The sequence below is a fragment of the Leucopleurus acutus genome (assembly GCF_964270905.1).
Source record: "Leucopleurus acutus genome assembly, chromosome: 8".
Classification (NCBI taxonomy): domain Eukaryota; kingdom Metazoa; phylum Chordata; class Mammalia; order Artiodactyla; family Delphinidae; genus Leucopleurus; species Leucopleurus acutus.
Window position 1 is genome coordinate 9,348,214 of NC_139151.1, and position 18,019 is coordinate 9,366,232.

General features: G+C 53.9%; 1 protein-coding gene across 1 annotated transcript in view; it reads right to left on the reverse strand.

The window, feature by feature from the left end:
- The window catches only part of PKNOX2 (PBX/knotted 1 homeobox 2), a gene marked incomplete at its 3' end in the record, with an annotated part of 257,006 nt that overhangs the window by 73,001 nt on the left and 165,986 nt on the right, over positions 1 to 18,019 (reverse strand). The window contains exon 3 of the mRNA XM_082845810.1: positions 1,447 to 1,555. Coding sequence (XP_082701936.1) covers positions 1,447 to 1,533 — 87 coding nt within the window. The 5' untranslated portion in view covers positions 1,534 to 1,555. The remainder of the gene's footprint in view (positions 1 to 1,446; positions 1,556 to 18,019) is intronic.

Genomic DNA, 18,019 nt, shown 5'->3' on the forward strand with positions numbered 1-18,019 from the left:
TGGTTCTGACTACAGAGAGAAAGGTCCTGACATAGCTGCACACCTGGAAGCTTTCAAACAGAGGAACTGTACAAATGCCAAGTCCAACCCACGGTCGTTTGTGGAGAGCTACTGACGTGAACAGAGGGTCTGCTGAAGCTGAGGTCAGGGTGGGGAGAGCCCAGGAAGGAGCACGGAGTTGACAACTGGGAGCGGGGTCGGGGTCGGGACAAAAGGACGTGCGCTCAGAGGTCAGTGCTTCTGCACTTATACAGGGGTAGGAGTCAGTGGGGGTCCGCGTGCTGGACACCCTGTAGAGCGGTCATTTCATGGGCGGATAACAGGACGGATAGGGCAGCACCGTATGCTCACACCAGGCTGCGGGTGTCGGGGCCACAGGACCTAAAGTGATGCACCCTGGGTCTGCGTCTTCGTGTCCCTTCCATATGGCACAGAGCTTCCCTGTGGTCAGGAGAAGGGCTGTGTCTGAAAGCCTAATGAGTGATGGATAGCAGAGCTGGGCAAAGACCAGCGATGGACAAAGAATGAGAATGATGGCCTGGTACACAGTAGGCGCTCACCGCACATTTGTGAAATGAATGAAGGAATACTCTAGCTGGGTGCATTTCACATTATACGTACTCAATTAATAATAGAGAAAACAGGGAAGTGCGGAGGTGGAGGCTTCTGTGAACGCACAGCCTCATGATGAACTCTGAGTCTCAAAGAACCAAGCGTGGAGGGAAGGCGCACACGCGGAAGCAAAGTTCAGAAGTGACTGGTCTCAAGGACTTCCAGAGAGCAACCCACAGAAGCTGGGCCAGGCTTCCAGAGGAGGAGAGGAGAGAACAGGAAGACAGGGTGGCCTGCAGGAGGTGCAGCCAGCCTGGGAGTCTCGGAAGAACCCGGGCAGGGTCTGCCGTGTCTGAGCTGAGGGATGGAAACTGGGAACCCGAGGAAAGGATGGGAGAGTGTAGAGAAACAGTCCTGGCCATTTTCTGGATAGAAGCTGACAGAGTCCTGAAGAGAAGGGAGATTCCTCCAATAGGCAGGCAGAGACCAGTGACTAGGGCGATCCGGCAGAGGAAACCTTTGCTCAAGAGTTTCCCCAAACACTCAGAGGCACACTTGATTTACCTGTACCTGGGTCTCCCCGAGTTCGGGGTTCAGTGTGTCTGTCTGACGTCTGCTCTGAGCAGTGAGCGGGGGTGGGAGTGTGTGGCACAGGACCATGACTAGGTGCAGCACCCTGGGGTGCCACTGTCCTCCATGCCGGTGACAGCTCCTCAGGCGGGATCTGAACCCAGGGCTTTGCCAAGGGCGTGACTCCCTTCAGGGGTCTGGCTTTGCCGGGCTCTCTCAGAGAGGCTCCCCAGGCCGGGCAGGGGAAGGGCTGAGGGAGGCCTGGCCCTGCCCTCCGCCCCCGGGAAGGCCACCACACCCCTCCCGGCGGTCAGTCACACTCACCTGTGGGCTGTCCTGGTAGGGAGGGGGAGGGACATTCTGCGTGGCCATCATCGTCAGAGCGGGGGCTGGGGAGGCATGTTGCATCATGGGATGGATTCACATGGAGGATCTGTGGCGGGAGAAACGGGGCCGCACCGTTAATAGCTGAGCGCAGGGAGCCCCAGGGACCAGCGGCTGGACATGCTCCCAGGCTGGGCCACCAGGATTCACTGGATACAGCAAGGGCTGTAAAACAACCTGTGCACCCGCAGCCCTGCTTTGTTCAGTACCAGCTCTGGCCTGGGCGGGGGGCGGGACTTGGCTGGTGGCAGCTCGGGGGGTTGGCGGCCATGAGGGCACCCCACGGTCAAGGGTGCTTTCCCTTCCCCAGGCCTCCCGGAGCTGCCACCTGCACCCTCGGGGCGGAAGCCTCAGCCCTCACGGTTCCAGATCCCCCCTCCCTGTCCCCAGGGTCTGCCAGCACCACACTAACCCCCCAGGTGTGCTCACGACGCCCCCTAGTGGTGGAGAGGGACGTGGGGCGCTGGTTCCTCCTCAGACTGGAGGGTGGAGCGAGTACCGTAGGGCGACCACCGGGAGGTGTTCCCGGAAGGGAAGGAGGCCGGGAACAGGGACCACGGGCACACAGACGTGCCTGCACATTCTCTTAGAAGACTTTCCTTGGCCTTGGTTCAACCCTGAGTTCAACCACACGTGAGGCCAGAAGAGCCGCCCGAAGCAAATGGTCCTCTTACAGAGGCGGAGACAGAGGCCAAGAGGAGAGAAGTGTGTGTGTTTGAGGGGGAGGGGAGTGCCGGGGAAGCCGGGATGGACCCAAGCTCTCCAGACTCCCCGTTCCGTCGGCTCTACTGTACCAACCCCCACCCCACCCCATCACCCGTAAGCGAGCTGCCCCCATTGGCCTCAAGGTCTCTTCTTGAATCACAAAGTGGTGCGTAAGTGGAGACAGCCTGGCAGTACCACCCAAGGAAACAGAATGCTGAAAGAGCTGTTTAGCTGCAGGAGATGCCCTGAAATATTTAGAGCTGGAAACCACGGCTAATTGCCTGATACAGGAGGGTGCTGATGAGCGGGCAACCTTTGAGAGTACGACAGTCAGACCGTCCCTCTCCTTCCTTCCTCTCCCTGGGGACCTTGGGGCTCCGTCCTCTTTCCACCTGATGTCCTCCCACCACACCCTCCCCAGGGTCTTCCAAAATGTTCACATACCTGAATTCTGTGGGAGTTCGAGGGAGTCAAAGGGAGGGTCTCCAGGACCCTATGTGGAGTGTGTGTGTGTGTGTGTGTGTCTTGTTGTGTTGGTTCTTTTTCAGGAAGAGGTGGACAGATCAGCTTTGGCTGACCCGAGTCTCCGAAGTACCAGGTGTGCTTTGACCTGAAATGCATATGTGAAAGCACTGGAAATCCAGACATTCATTCAATGAATGTTTATCAGGTGTCAAGTACACGCAAAGAACTGTGCTGGGGTGGGGAGACAGATGAGAGGAGGCAAGGCCTTCCCCCCAGGGAGGGAGGTGATGGTCCAGCGGGAAAGAAGAAAGTGAACAGAGCTTCCCAGCGGGAAAGAAGAAAGTGAACAGAGCTTCCCGTGGAGAAGGCACGGGGTGGGGGGGGGGGGGATGCCTTTTCCTGTGCTGAAACGTTCAGACTGCAGGTAATTCCTCTTTGCCTCACCGCTACCCCTACCTCGCCCACCCTGGCCTCACTTCAGAAGATCGGCTGCCAGGACGTCTTTGCAGCAGAAGCACCCAGGGTCACCCTGTCTTACACACACTAGGCACCGGGATCCAGGCTTTACTTCTGCAAAGAGGCTCGGAAGGGAGCCCTGGGGAAGCCAAACTCCACAGGCGGGGAACCATTGCCTATTTTCATGGCTGGGTCTTGTCTGGGAGGTGGAAAACACCCAAGGAAGGAAAGAGCGGAGTGAAGAGCGTTCGGGGGGGAGGGAAGAGGATATACTCCTCTTGAGACATCAGAAAGAACTTGAGAATGATTTCTGAGATATTAAATTGGACGTGGAATCTCTCTCTTTTGGACCCGGAGGGAATAAAGGAAAAAGGGGTATTTCAGGGGTGTGCTAGGCTCAGCCTTTCCTGTGACTCTGGCAGATGAGGTAACTTTGGATGAGGCCTACGGGTACTGAGGCAGGATCCCTTCCGGGGAGCATCAATCTTAGATGCTCCTTGGCCGGAAAAAGCGAACTTCTGAGGGGCTGCAGTGCCAGCAGCCTCCAGAAGGGGGAGCCTGGGGGCAGAGTCTGGAGGCAGATTTTCTCCCCTTTTAGGGGCAACTGGTTCCCTTCCACCTTGAGTTTGGGTCTTTTGGTACCTCATTCCACGGATGAGAAAGTCATCACGAAGGCAAAGCACAGGAAGCTCAATGAGGAGGATCTGGGGTAAAAAGAGGAATCTTTAGTCTGCATTCTTTTGTTCACTGTCCAATCAATGGGAGGTAGGGTCGTTTTAGAGTCTCTGTCCCTAGAAATACTTGGAACAGCTGGATAGCTGCCCTACCTGGGGGTAAAGAGAGATGGCTAAGAGTAGTCTGCACCCAGAAACAACCACCGTCCAGGCTGAGAAGAGATTTTTCAGTCTGCAGCCTGCTGGACTGTGGAGCAGGGGCTAGAGGCCACGGGAACAATTTTCTGAGGACCCAGATGGCCCTTGCCCCTCACCCTCCTCCCCTCTGGGGTCACCACAGGCCACTAGGCCACTGCCCCATTGCCCTCTGGGGGCTGCTCCTGCAAGAAAACAGGAGGCCTTTTCATCAGGGGCTTAAGTTTCCTTCCCTGCTCGCTCAGGCACAGAAGCGTCTGGTAACCTGATGCTGGGGGAGACGCAGTGCCCATCTCCGGAAGCTCGCCCTTTTCTTCACACGCCCCCTCACCCGCACATGCGCTCCTTCCTCCCTCCAGCTGGGCTTGGGGGGCTGAGGGTCCATGCGGGACCATCCTCGAGAGGAGTGTGGGAATCTGACTTCTCTGAGCTGAGGCTCCACAGCTGGGATGCTGGGAACTCCTTGAGCCATCGCTGGGCACCCGGGCCTCTGGGGAAACCTGCCGTTTTTGCACTTTCTTTGGGAGCGTGGAGGGCACAGCAGGCCTGTCCAGGGCCTCCGGCATTTGTCTGTGGCCGGAGGCTGCTCCGCCCTGTCCAGGGGCCCCAGCCCTCTGTCACCAGACACCAGGGCACTGGAGGGAACACAGCCAAGACGCAAATGGAGGACACACGAGGAATGATTTACCACCGAGAAATTTCCCACGTCAAAGATTGTTTTTAACGTTGAAAACCTTTCTTATACGGCAGCTAGGAGGGAAAGAAAAAAACCAAAACCCTAATGCAACACTCAACCCCACAATGATATCCAAGAAAAACGAATTTGTCACTGACATTATCTTCAAAAGGAGCTAAAACTGCCATTTTCCAGAGCTCAGGAGCCGAGGAAGGCAGTGTGCACGGGCTGGTGGTGGCTGAGGGGGCCGAAGGACAGCCCTCAGGAAGAGGGGAGGGGCACCCCGGGAGCACCCACTCCGTTTCCTCAACTCCAGCTCCGAGCCAGGTGAGGCCCTCCATCTGGAGCCCAAACGCCAGCGTGTTGACAAACAGGCTTGGGAAAAAGATCGAAGCTCGTTAGGAAGGAGCTCATTAGAACTTGTTGACATGAAACCCATTAGACCAATTAACATTCCATTAACGGCCTGGGGCACCCAGGGGTTAACGGTGCCCTGCAGTAATTGGGCTGGGGTGCCGGGTTGGGGGCTCAGGGCCTTAAGGATGAGAAACAAAGTCTAATTGGGAACTCTCGGACCAGCCAGCCCCACAGCATCTGTTCTTACTCCCTGACCCTGGCTGAACCTCCACTGTAGGGCCTGAGGTAGGAGAGGGGATGAAGGGACCAACTTCCCTGTGGCTCCGCACTGTCCCAGCCCATCACCTGCAGACTGGGCGGGTGGCTGGCACAGGATAGGGTGGGGGGACATTTCCACCCTCTTGCACTCTGATGGTCTTGTCTTCTTCATCCACCCCTCCCTTCCCCTCCCCCTCTCCATACCCCACTTCTGGTCCAGTTTCTCTCTTAGCCCCGGGAAGTAAGTCTCCTCTCCTCTCCTGGATAGGTTTTCAAAAATGTTTCCCACTCTTACAGAGCCTCTTTGGAGAAGCTAGAATCCTTGAGGGCCCAGAGCCTAATTCATCTGAAGAGCACTGTAAGTCAGGGCAGAGGAGTCAGGGAGCGAGAGCTGGCCCTGCTCTCCTTCCTGCCTTCCTTCCTTCCTTCCCTCCTTCCCTCCTTCCCTCCTTCCCTCCTTCCTCCCTCCCTCCCTCCCTCCCTTCCTTCCCTCCCTCCCATCCTCCCTTCCTTCCCTCCCTCCCTCCCTCCCTCCCTCCTTCCCTTCTTTCTTCCACACCAGGGCAGCTAAGAGGCAGCAGTGAGGCCCCCTAGGAGCCCTTCTGGACACACACTAACAGTATTTTATCATTTGCCTTCCCTTGCTGCAAGAAGAGGCTGTGGAAGTCTGGGCCTCAAGTTTCCTTCTCTGTAAACTCCCATGATCAGACAGAGCCTGTGCTTAGGGTCAAAAAAGTCTGGATTCCACAGGCAGCTCTGCCATTTCTCTGTGCGACTTGCACAAGTCACTTTCTCTCTAGGTCTGCAAAATGAGGGACTTCACCAGAATACTCTGAAAGTCTTTGCCCATGGTTAGCACTGAACACAAGCTCTGCTGAGTAGAATGGAAATATCTGAAGCTCCATTCCAAAGGCTCCCTCATTTGAGAGGGAGGGAAGGAGGCCCCTGAGGCCAAGAGAGCCGGGAGCCCTCCTCCGCGTCCCCCCAGCCCAGGAGCCCCCAGGTGGCTACCACCCCCCCACACACACCCCCAGGTCCGCCCCTCTGAGCAGCTGCCCAGACCTGGGTTCTGACGTCTAGACAGATTGGCAGGAGGCTGAAATAACACCGTGAACTCAGCAGGAGGGACCAAAAGGCTGCATTAGTAACCTGGCTGGCTTCAGCTTCTCCCCCCGGAGCAGCCGCCTCAAGCCTGGCGCAATGCCGTTTATTTTCCTTCCGCGGAGAGCCTGGTCCAAAATGAGTCTCTGGCCCAGCTCCCTTCCCAGAAGCTGCCTGTAGGTGGCGCCGCGGAGCCCTGCTTTAATTGCATTATATAATATAACCTGTTTACTAAATCATGTAATCAGTCGCTTTAGGATTTACAGCTTCGGATGTGTACAGAGGATTGGACTTTGAGTCAAATTTAAAAACAAATAAGAACGAGAGGCAGCTGTTGCTGATAGTGTGATATTCATCTTTTGGAAACAAATTCACCCCACTGCTATAAATTATGCCTGGAAAAAAAAAAGTGTTGGTGGTGGGAAGGAGTTGGCTACGGCTCCTCTGCTGGCAACTCAGAGCGATGAATCTTGAAATAACGGTGTCAACCTGTCACTGATTTCATGTGACTCTGTGGATTTATCTAAAGAAACGCAGGCGTGCGCGTGCGTGAGCGCGCGCACACACACACACACACACACACACACACACACACACACACACACACACACACACACACACACACACACACACACACACACACACACACACACACACACACACACACGGTCTCTTCCCAAAACCCAGTAAGGGTTAGAAACCGCAGCTGAGAGCTGAGCGGCTAAAGGAACTCGATGGTCTCCGAGCCTTGGTGCGTGGAGTCAGTATAGCAGTGACAAGGGCGAGGCCAGTGTGGGGATGGAGGGGAGGATGGAGGTGAGAGAGAGGGTGCACCTGTGGGTGGGGAGCTTCAAAATGTGAGGAGGTCTGGTGGAAGCGTTTCAAAGTGAGGGAGAAGTGAAGGGTCCTGTGGAATGGGGAAGGGCCAGCCCCCCAGGAGCCACGCCCTTACAGCACAGCAAGCGCTGGACCTGGGCCTTTTCACCCCAAGTGTTCTGGGAGCTGGGTGGAAGCTCAGGGCCTGAGGTGACCGGAATGCCGTGGCCTAGCGGATGCTGATACCCCACCCCATCTTTCTGACCTCGGGGTGTTGGGGGCAAAGAGAATCCTCTAGTCTGAAAAGACCAGGCTCACAGTAGGGGCGTGGGAGCCAGGAGGGTAACTGTGTCTACAGTGAAGGAAGGACGGCGGGGAAGAGCTGAGCAGGATTTGCACTCAGGATCAGATCCCCGGCTCACTCGCTGTGCTGCAGGCTGGCTGGCTAAGAGGTCACACCTCCCGCATTACCCGGGTTCCGGGGGCCACTGCACCAGGCACAGAGCCCAAGTCCTGGCAGAACGTCCCAGTCAGAAGGGCCACTTCCCTGGTGCCCCTCCGGTTCCTGCTTGGAACTCTCAGCGGGAAATAATTCTCTGCTGACTTGAGAAGCAGCAGAGATGACAACCAAGACAGTAGGCAGCTCAGGCCCCTTGGCCACCCACAGCCCTCTGCTCTGATTGTGCTTCACTACTTTTCTGGGAAGCCCACTTGGGAGGTGGTCCAGGTCATGCCCTCTCGTGATGGCACTGGTCTCTAGGAAACAGAGGAGCCAGCAGGGGCCAGCATGAGTTTGACCAGCTCTGCCGGCTTCCGCCTCCCTGCGAGATGGGAAACCGCCCTCTCTCCCCACCTCTCTCTCCTCCTTCAGCCCTGAGCCACCATGTGGTCTTTGGAAGGGGTAGGAGCCGGACTGTGAACAGTCCCAGCAGCGAGGCCCCCCCACCTCCCCTTCCCCATGCCCAAGGCCATTTTGCTCTTTGCTTTTTATCTGGAATAACAATATATCCCCCGTGGGGGCGGGTCAACGGGGTCATTTATGCACTCACGGACCTGGGGATGAGCTCACTGGGAGACTCAGTTCTGGGAGGAAGGGGATTATACTCCACCTTGGATCCCAGTGTGTCCACAGTGTAGTGGGGGGAGCTTCATGGTGACATTCCCTGCGTGGGCTGGAGCTGCTGGGAATCTCAGACCCATGTCAGTCACCCTCCACACCCCTGACTGGGTTTCCCAGGGAGGAGCCCCATCCTGGCCCACTGCCTCTGATTCATGGGGGCCCCCACCACATCAGGGCCCAGAGTCAGGGCTGTAGCTTTCTCTCCTTTACTTCCTCAGTGCAGCTCGTTTTCATTTTGGCTTCAAAAAAATAATGGACCAGGGTCAGAGTTAGGAGAGCAGCCCTCGCTCTGGCCCTGGCATCTCTCCTGCCTGCTCTCGCTTCTCACACGAGGATCAGAAGGTGACAGAGTCCCCCGCTTTCCTCCCTGCCTTGGCTGTCACACCTCTTCTGGCTTCAAAAAGCCGCTGATATATTTTACAAACTGAAACAGCAATTTAATTCCCCCTGATAGCGGCAATTGTCCATTAGATCTTCCTACCGAGGAGCTTAACAATAATTCCTTTCATCTGACTGCTTGCTTCTCGATCTGAGAATCAATCCCATAAATAGTAGGCAGAATGTTCACGTTACTCGCCCCCTCCAGCTTTTAGCATTCTGATGAAGATTCTCATCTCCTCTTCAAGCACTTTACAACTTGGCAATTTTTCCCCCTTTGGTTCCTTTAAACAAAATAAAACAAAAAAAAAGCAGAAAGGGAGAAAAAAAAAGCATGCTAGTTATAAGGGTAAGCACAGCCCTGCATTCTTCTCACAGAGAAGTGGTTTGCAGCCTCTCCTGCTGGGAGGCAGGGGGATGACAGCAATGACCCCTAATGGTCGCCTCCAATCTGCCTTAAGGCAGGTGCTGCTCTGCCCCAGAGGCACCATCAGTCTGGTCCTAAATTTCACACTCACCCACTGTTGGGTCCTCCCTCTCCAGGAACCCCCTCCCCTGTCACTGCATCCCAAGAATGGGGGTCTCGAGGCCATCACTGGTTCCAGTCACTGAAGCCTCTCCCCACACCCATGACCAGCTTCCCGCCCATCCCTCAGGCAACTCTCGAACCTGGAGATAGGATTCTGCCCTCTCTTTTTCATCTCCAGCCCCCTTCATCTCTATCCAAACAGCATGAGTGGGAGAGGTGGGGAGGAACAGAGAAAGGAGAGAGCTTGAGGCCTTTCATTCAAATATTTTTCTTCTCTTTCAAACATCCAGGCAGCCCTAGTGGTCCGGGGCAGAGGAGGGCCCTGCAGCTCTGCCGTGGGAGTGGTGCAGGTGGATTGCCGGGGCAGCTGGGAGTCCCGGGCTTCTCCCCTGGCGCCCCGTCACGTGCTCCTTGTCTACACACATGTGTAGAGAAACAAATCTAAAAATGAACCCAGGGACTGAAATCCCCCTCGACCAACCTGATGCCCAGGTTTATTATTATTTGTCGAGAGCTGACGGCAACCGAGCTGAGAAGACAACTTGGGCTGGGTCCCTGAGGCTCACAATACAACAGAGACAGACAAACAGCTCAGACGCTGGGGACCCCAGTTGGAAGGAGAGCTTCTGCTTCTGCTGCCCCACCTGCCTGCTCCCTCCCATCAGTCTTTCTCTTCTCGGAGGCAGTTGCCTTGGAGGCTGCCACTCCCTGGGCGCCAGGAAGAGGAAGGAGAGCAGGAGAAGTGAGGGACCAAGAAGGGGAGGGAGGGGTCTGGGTCGGGGGGAGTCCACAGAGGTAAGGGACCCTGGTGCCTATCGAGTGTGTCACCCGCAATGCTCTCAGATTCTCCTGGAAGCAGAGGATGCTAAAAGGGTCAGCCAGGCCCCTTTTCTCTCTGAGAAGGACTGCACCACGTCCTCTGGCTGGATGATATCTGGCTCCATTTTTTTAAATTGCCTCCAGAAAAAAAAAAAAAAAAAAAAGATCAAGAATCAGGGCTGTGGAAGCAAGTGGCCCTTTGGGCTCAGTTTATCATTGAAAAGCCACTCACCCCTGATACTTCCTGACTCAGCCAACAGCTGTCCTCCCCCTGGGCCTCTGTGGGGACCCAGGTGAGCTCGTGAGAAAAAGGTGGGGGGGGGGGCTTCCCTGGTGGCGCAGTGGTTGAGAGTCCGCCTGCTGATGCAGGGGAAGCGGGTTCGTGCCCCAGTCCGGGAAGATCCCACATGCCCCGGAGCGGCTGGGCCCGTGAGCCATGGCCGCTGAGCCTGTGCATCCGGAGCCTGTGCGCCGCAACGGAAGAGGCCACAACAGTGAGAGGCCCGTGTACCGCAAAAAAAAAAAAAAAAAAAAAAGGTAGGGGGACCAGGTAGAGTCCACAGTAATGAGGTCAACTTGTGGGACGAAAGGACGCCAGCTGGGCTGCTTCAACCCTTGGTCCTCACTGCTGTTTGGAACGAGAGCAGGTACACTGGCTCCATGTTCCTGATCCCTTGGAAAGGCAGCCGCCGTGGGGAGGGGGAGAAGGGGAGGATGGAGGCTGCCACTGAGAGGTGGTGATGCAGGGCAGCGAGTCCGTTCCTGGGCTTCGCCACCCAAGCCCCCGCTGAGCAGGCAAGCCCTGTCTACCTCCTGAGAAACGTTTCCTCCACGCCTCTTACTGTGCTTCTCTGCTGCAAGGCCCTGTATATTACACTACTGCACCCTGTCCTTCATCAAAACTTTGCTCAGAAGCCTACTCCACGAAGCCTTCTTTACTTTCCACTCCTGGACCGTGCTCTCACCGGGAGCCCTGCCGCTGGGCAGAAGGCGGGCACGTAGCATGATTTAGCATGACGCGTGTTTCTACGTTATGGAAAAACTACTTCCCAGCCACGTCCCATCCTGCCCGTTGAACCCTCTGCTCCCCAGCAGACAAGATCCTGGTTTTGCCTTGCATTTCATTCTGGGGGAAAAAAGTCTGTGCAATATGATTTCACAAGGTCTACCTCCTTACAGAGCCTGGATATATATACAATTACAATTAAATTTCTTTGGTTTACTGTTAAAATATCAAACAAACAAATCTGGGACGGATAAATCTTTAAGCCCCAACAATCATTACACCTCAGTGAGAATGAGTTTGTTTCCCTGGAGCCAGTTTTGCTCAGGGCGAGATGATACCCAGAATTATTAACGACTGCCATTTACCATGCCCTCACCGTGCACCAGGCATTATGCTAAAGCTTCTTTCACAGACAACCATATGGTGTAGGTGTGATTGCTGTCTCCTTTCCAGGATGCGAACACTGAGGCTTGGAGAAACTGAGAGTTTCCAAATGTGACACACGGCCTCATTTCAGAGTCTAAACGGTTAAGACCTAGAGGTCTTGGGGCAGAGGTGGGGAACACTAGCGGAGTGGCAGAGCCCTGGAAGTGGAGCAGGAGAAAGACAAGGCTGACTGTGGAAATACTACCATCTGCAGTCAGGACACCCAACATGGGCTGCCCTTCACTTCTTTTTTTTTTTTAATATTTATTTATTCGGTTGCGCCGGGTCCCGGTTGCGCCTCGCTGGCCCCCCAGTTGCGGCCCGCGGGCTCTTCAGCTGTGGCATTCGAACTCCCAGTTGCAGCATGCATGTGGGATCCAACCCTTCGACCAGGGATCGATCCCGGGCCCCCCCCCCCCCCGCACTGGGAGCGTGGAGTCCCAAGCACTGCACCACCAGGGAAGTCCCTGCCCTTCACTTCTACATGCCCCGAATTTCCAAGAGTCGCATGGTATCGACACACCTAAATGTCCCCCGTTTGCCAAATGTGGGCTTTTGTACCTCACTAACAAGCACGCACTTTGTGTCTGCAGATGGTGAGGCCTCCTAACAGCAACCGTTCATTTCCTTCAGCCCTGTCTTCTTTGGACAGCAGGGTGTGTGCAAATTTATTTAAATACTGTATTGCACTTGCTCTTATTATTGCATAAAAATAAGCGCAAGATGGAAAACAAAGTGCTGATAGCAGCGATAAGAAGTCAGGGCCTCATAAACTCGATGCAACCAAGACAGAGATGCTTCCATCATCGCTGAGAGAGGCAGCTCTGAGCTTCCATCGTGGACTCACTGGACTGTGGGTTCAATTATGAAGGGAAAGAACAAAATTCGAGAACGAACGTGAAATGATGGAACACATGGTTGAATACTGCATGTAAAAGGCAGTGTGTAATGGGGAATTTGATCAAGTGTCTCAGCTGTGGGAGCACAACGCTGGAGCTGGAGCTGGGTGGAGGCGGGGCTGTCTGTGCCCTGACACCACACCCCGCAGGCAGCTCGGGGCCAGGGCTCTGACTCACACTGGCTGGGATTCAGGCAGTGTCTCCTTCCCGAGCTGCGGCCCAGGTGGGGCGGGGCGGGGGGGAAGGGGGCATGCAGTCAGCCGGCTCCCTATGACTGTCTCTGCTTGGCCTTTTCTCCCCACCCCACCCATGGTTTTCCGGGGACCACCCACAGCTGAAAAGAAGTCCCTGTTCTGGAGAGAAATATGCCGTGACTCACAGGTTAGGGGGCACCTGGCTCTTTCTTTGGAAAGCCTGTCCAATTGGGCAGTACTGGCTTTTTTTCAGGTTGAGGGCACCCCATTCTTAGGGAGCATCCAGCCCTTGTCATATCTACCTGGGTCCTGACTTTCTCCCCCTGCAGAAGCCCTTTCCTGCAAAGCTTCTTTTCAGCGTCGCTTCCTTCCTCTCTCATTCCAGCGGTTCCAGGCAGCATTCTGAAAGGGCGACCAGTAAAGACATCTTCGCAGGCCAGCAGTGGGGTTTTTACCCACACCCTCTGAAGCAGGAAGCAATTAAACAGAAGTGCAGAGGACCAGAGCTGTGTTCTACCTCCCACTGGCTCCTGGCTGTCCCCTGCCAAGCTCTATCCCCTTCAACCTCCAGCCTTGGAAAAGGGTCTATAGTTCTCGGGTTTCTAACAGGGAAAACCTAGTCATATGCTGGCCCTTTCCACTGCACTGTTTCAGATTAGCAGCAGAATCTCTGAGCACTAGCAGCTTGTCTGAAAATTATAACGCGCATCAAACCTTAATTCTGCCCTTTGCAATGATAACCCATTCCCTATCGTTGTGGTCTCAGTGGAAAGAAAGAGTCCTGCCTTCAGTACAGAATCTTTGTGGACTTGAAGTTCAAGATTGTGCCTCTACTTGTGCCAGTAAGACAGACCGACCCCAACTCTCACGGCAGGACAAGGACAGGAGGGGGGTGCAGTGGGGAGGAGACAATTTCACACAGTGGACTCTGGCCCTGGGGGACCAATGAGGGTGCTCTGACTTAGAACAGAGAACGACCTTCTGGGATCTGAGCACTTGTTGATCTGGGTCTTCCAGTATCTGGCTGGTTCAGGGAGAAGGAGTGTAGCATCTCAACTCCCAGATCTAGAGATTCTGTCCAGAGCAGATTGATCTGGGTAGGCAGGGGAGCTGCATATGAGGCATCTGCTCCCAGAGCCCATCTCTGGGGAGGGGAGGAAGAATAAATGGGAATTCTCGTCCAAGATGCCTCCCCGAGGGCACAGGTGGTCCCAGGCTGAGGCAGATCCCTGCTAACAGCAGGCCTCTCTGATCTCTGTTTTAGGGCCTGGCTGTCTCAGGTCACAGCATCTGCTCTGCTGCATTGGGAAGAGAAGTCTGCTGTCTCTTTGTTCTGGAATTCATAAAAGTGAGAAAAAGGATCTCACCTAATGAGGCCCTTGCCATGGCGAGGGATCATTTCATGGAACAGGAGCTGTGTGTGCAGGTGAGCTGAGACTGTGAAGAGTAGAGGAGATGGGCAGAGGGAGATGAAGAGGGAAGAAGGCCCATGTAAGAATGATCTGGAAGGTCAAGGAGAGAGGTCCCCAAGGGGGACATTCAGGGGATGCTGAAGAAATTTGAGGTTTCAGGGAACTCTCTTGGGAGGCTGGCCGCTACGGCTGCCCTACAGCTCGACCTCAGCTTTCCCCTCACTCCTCATTCTTAGCTTCTTCCCCAAGCCCAGGAGCAGTGTTGGACCCAAGGCTCCAGAGCAGACCCTCCAGAGCAGATTGACGGAGGGCTGGCAGAGCAGTGACGGGTCTGACTGCTGCCCCGTACAGAGGAGAGATCCCATCCAAGTACATGCAGCAAGTTGAGCCGGCGTCCTAACCAGAACCCAACAGTCATTTACTGAGCACCTACTACGTGCCAGGCTCTGCGCTGGGCAGTGGACGTTCCAGAAGAAGAAAACAGAGACAACTGAGTGGGATAAATAAAGATATGAAATGAAGCAAGATAGGTGACTTCAGATTTAAAGGGATCCCAAGGGCAAAGGAAGAGAAATAAAAAAAGGATCAAACAGAATCTCAAGCCTCAGCACGTAGTGGTGAAATTTCAGAACTTTAAAAAGAAAAGAAAGCTAAAAGTAGATTCTCACTGCAAGACTGGAAATAAGAAGGTGGTGGAGCAGCGCCGTCAAGATCTATGAGAAAAAGGTGTTGAACTTGGGACCTGATCTGTGTTCTATCAGTCAAGCTCGAAGACAAGATAAAGTCCATTCTGGACACGTGAAGACTCAGAGTTTACTTCCCTCCCATCAATATAAAAATAACTAGAGGTGGTATTCCAGCAAAACAAAGAAGTTGGAGGAAGAAGACAACAGAAAACAAGATAGAGCAGCAGCCCAATGGGAGGGAATGAGGGGTGGCTGTCAACGTGGGGGCCCGGGAGATTCCAGGCAGCAGTCAAGTGGTGATGACAGGATTCCATTCCCTTTTCTGTGGTCAAATCATACGATGTAGCTCTGTGGCTGAATAACATTTCCACCTTATAATCAACCTAGAGTCAGAATGCGGAGGTAACCACAGTTATTTAACAGAACATGAATCTTCTAAATCTTAACATAAAGGTAGCACACAGACGATTATACTAAATAGTATAACACTATGTACTATGTACTATATATGCACTGTATTATATATAATACTATAGACTAAAAATAAATAATATCAAACATAGTGTGATCAAACGAATACAAATTGGAAGGAGAAGAACGCGTGCTCATCTCCCCAGCTTCCACAGGGGGGAGTTCCTAAATAAATGCATACATTAAGAAAGAGGGACCGAGGGACTTCCCTGGCGGTCCAGTGGTTAAGACTCTGTGCTTCCACTGCACAGGGCGAGGGTTCGATCCCTGGATGGGGAACTAAGATCCCATGTGCCGTGTAGAGCAGCCAAAACAAATTAATAAATAAAATAAAATATCTTAAAAAAAAGAAGGACTGACGCATATTATAGGACATAATAAGCGGCCACAAAATCAGCTAAATCAGAACCTGCTCGTCAGGGGTTAACTTTGGATGGTGAACCTAGTGGGTAGAGGTGTGGGAAAGAAGGGAGGCTTTTTAGAATACTATGCAGCCGTCAAAAATAACGGAGTAGATCTATTTATTTTGACCTGGAAAACTCTCCATTATATAGCCTAGGTTAACAAAGCAAGTTTTTAGAACAGTATTGAAAACATAATATTTAACTGTGTTCAACTAAACACCCAAACCAATAAGATGCAGTCCCTGTCCTCAAGGAACCCGCCTGCAGCCCCTCTCTGTGGCCTCTGCCCTACACCAAGCAGCCTGCTTCTGGATCGTCTCCCTCGCTCAGATTACTGCAAGATGCAGATCTCTTTCTGTCCTAGGGAAGAGCTGTTTTCTGTATGTTTCAAGTCACGAATGCATGTTCTTGACTGCAAGTCATCAGTCCAAAGACTGGCCTGGATGAAGCTACCCAGGAGAGGAAAGCTTCACACACAAGTAACCGGTGGGGGGAAAGCCAAGTGGGGAAGGAAAATCTGAAAGTTACAGATGCCGAGGCTAAAAGGCACCTCACAGAGCTCTGGTCCACCTCCCTCACTCACAGATAAGCATACGTGGGGCCTGATGGAAGGTCGCGCCTTTGAATTAGCGCCCAGAAGAGGGAGAGCTGGGCTTGCTACGAGCCAGAGGCAGGAAGGGAGCCTGTGAGATGCTGGAGTAGAGGCCTGATGCCAGGGCCCCGCAGAGAAGCCCACCGAGAGGTGGCAGGGGTGTGTAGGGCTGGGGTCCACTTCAGGAGCTGCTCAGGGAGCAGATGGCTTGGACTGGATCATCCTTCCTTAGTGTCCACGGAAGCTGGGAAGAAGCAGCTTCACTGTGGGCAGGAGGGAGCACACTGGGGAGGGGCTGGGAGCGGAGCTGAGGTTTTCTGAGCGTCCACCAGGTGCCAGGCTCACGTGAGGTACCATCCGGCAGTTACAGCCTTTCACCCTCACACAAGCCCTGTGAGGTAAACGTGATTATCCCAGTTACATCAAGACAGTGACGGTTAGAAAACTTAAGTCATGTCACTTGCCCCAAATCCCACAGCCAGCAAATGGCAGACCTAGAATCTGAGTCTGGGCTGGTCTGTTCCAAAGTTCCTGCTCAAGGAATCAGAGGGCGTCGATAAATATATGGTAACCAATTGATGAGAGAAGTGTCTTTCTCAAACTGGGATACAGCTAATCCTTTTTCCTTCCAGAATCCTGCGTATGGACTCAGCCCCTCTACCCAATCCAAGAATATCCAAGCACATCTGCTGGTTCTGGGAAACTAGGGTTTACTGGCCCAACAGGACCCTGAAAATGCCCACCTCAGAGGGGAACAGGATTGGGGCTCGACTTCTCCCAGCTCTGAGCCCTGACGTTGCCTCCGAGGACACGGAGCCTGCTGTGTCGGGCGTGGAGGGAGGTGGGCTGGGACGGACCACGAGCACAGTGGGGAGGAGAGAAGCCGGAAGCCTGGATCCTTGGTCTCTGGTGCTCAGCTCTGTCCCTGCTCTCCGCCAACCCCAAGGGCACCCTCATCGCTCTCGCCCCCCCTCAGATGCTGGCCCTACTCCCCCCACATCTCCCTAGGCACCTCCACCCCCATTGAGCATTGACTTCAGGGGGGAGGCAGGCAGGCCCAGGAGAGTATGTATGTCAGTTAGGGGTTGTCTTTGACACGTGGAGATCATTAACGAGGCTTATTTTTAAATTGTAATTGCAAAATGTAAATGCTCCCCAAACTGATGTGTAATTGCTACCCACTCCACCCCAGCCTTTCCCCTCTGGTGCCAGCTTTGCAAGGAGAGAATTAGAAAATAAAAAGGGGGTGGATTATGTAAGCAAAATGATTTTAAAAAAAGAGAGCGAGAGAGCTAAGAATTTAAGTGAGACAGCTGGCGGCTCCCTGATTGCCACACTTCCAGCTTAGCTGCAAAAATTGTGCTTGTCGATTGTACCCACCCAAGCAACAGTGTCAACTGTACTGAGTCCCCAGAACAGACCAGACTGGCACTCCCTTGGCAAGATGGCTCAGTGGTCTGTGTGTGTGTGTGTGTGTGTGTGTGTGTGTGTGTGTGTGTGTGTGCTGGGGAGTGAGGGGGAAGATCAGGGTGATGTTTGAGGTTGCCTCCATCTCATCCATAGAAGTCTTCCATTCTATGGAAAGACACAACCCACAGCAGGACTTAGCAGTCCGTCAACCCACGTCCATCCTTCCCCAGATTCTACGTATTCTCCTCCACGTAGGGAGGGCCGGCGGAACCTCCATTCTCCCAGGCATCTAGACTCCAGCATCCTGGAGAGAAACAGGACTCTGCCTATTGAACTACCTCTGGAATAGGTACTTCGGCAGGAGGAAGCTCTTGCCAGGCCCAGAGAAATAACTGGACTTGGGCAACAACACCCATCCATCCACGCTGGTTCACCAGGAATCTCTAACCCTTAACCTCCTTTTT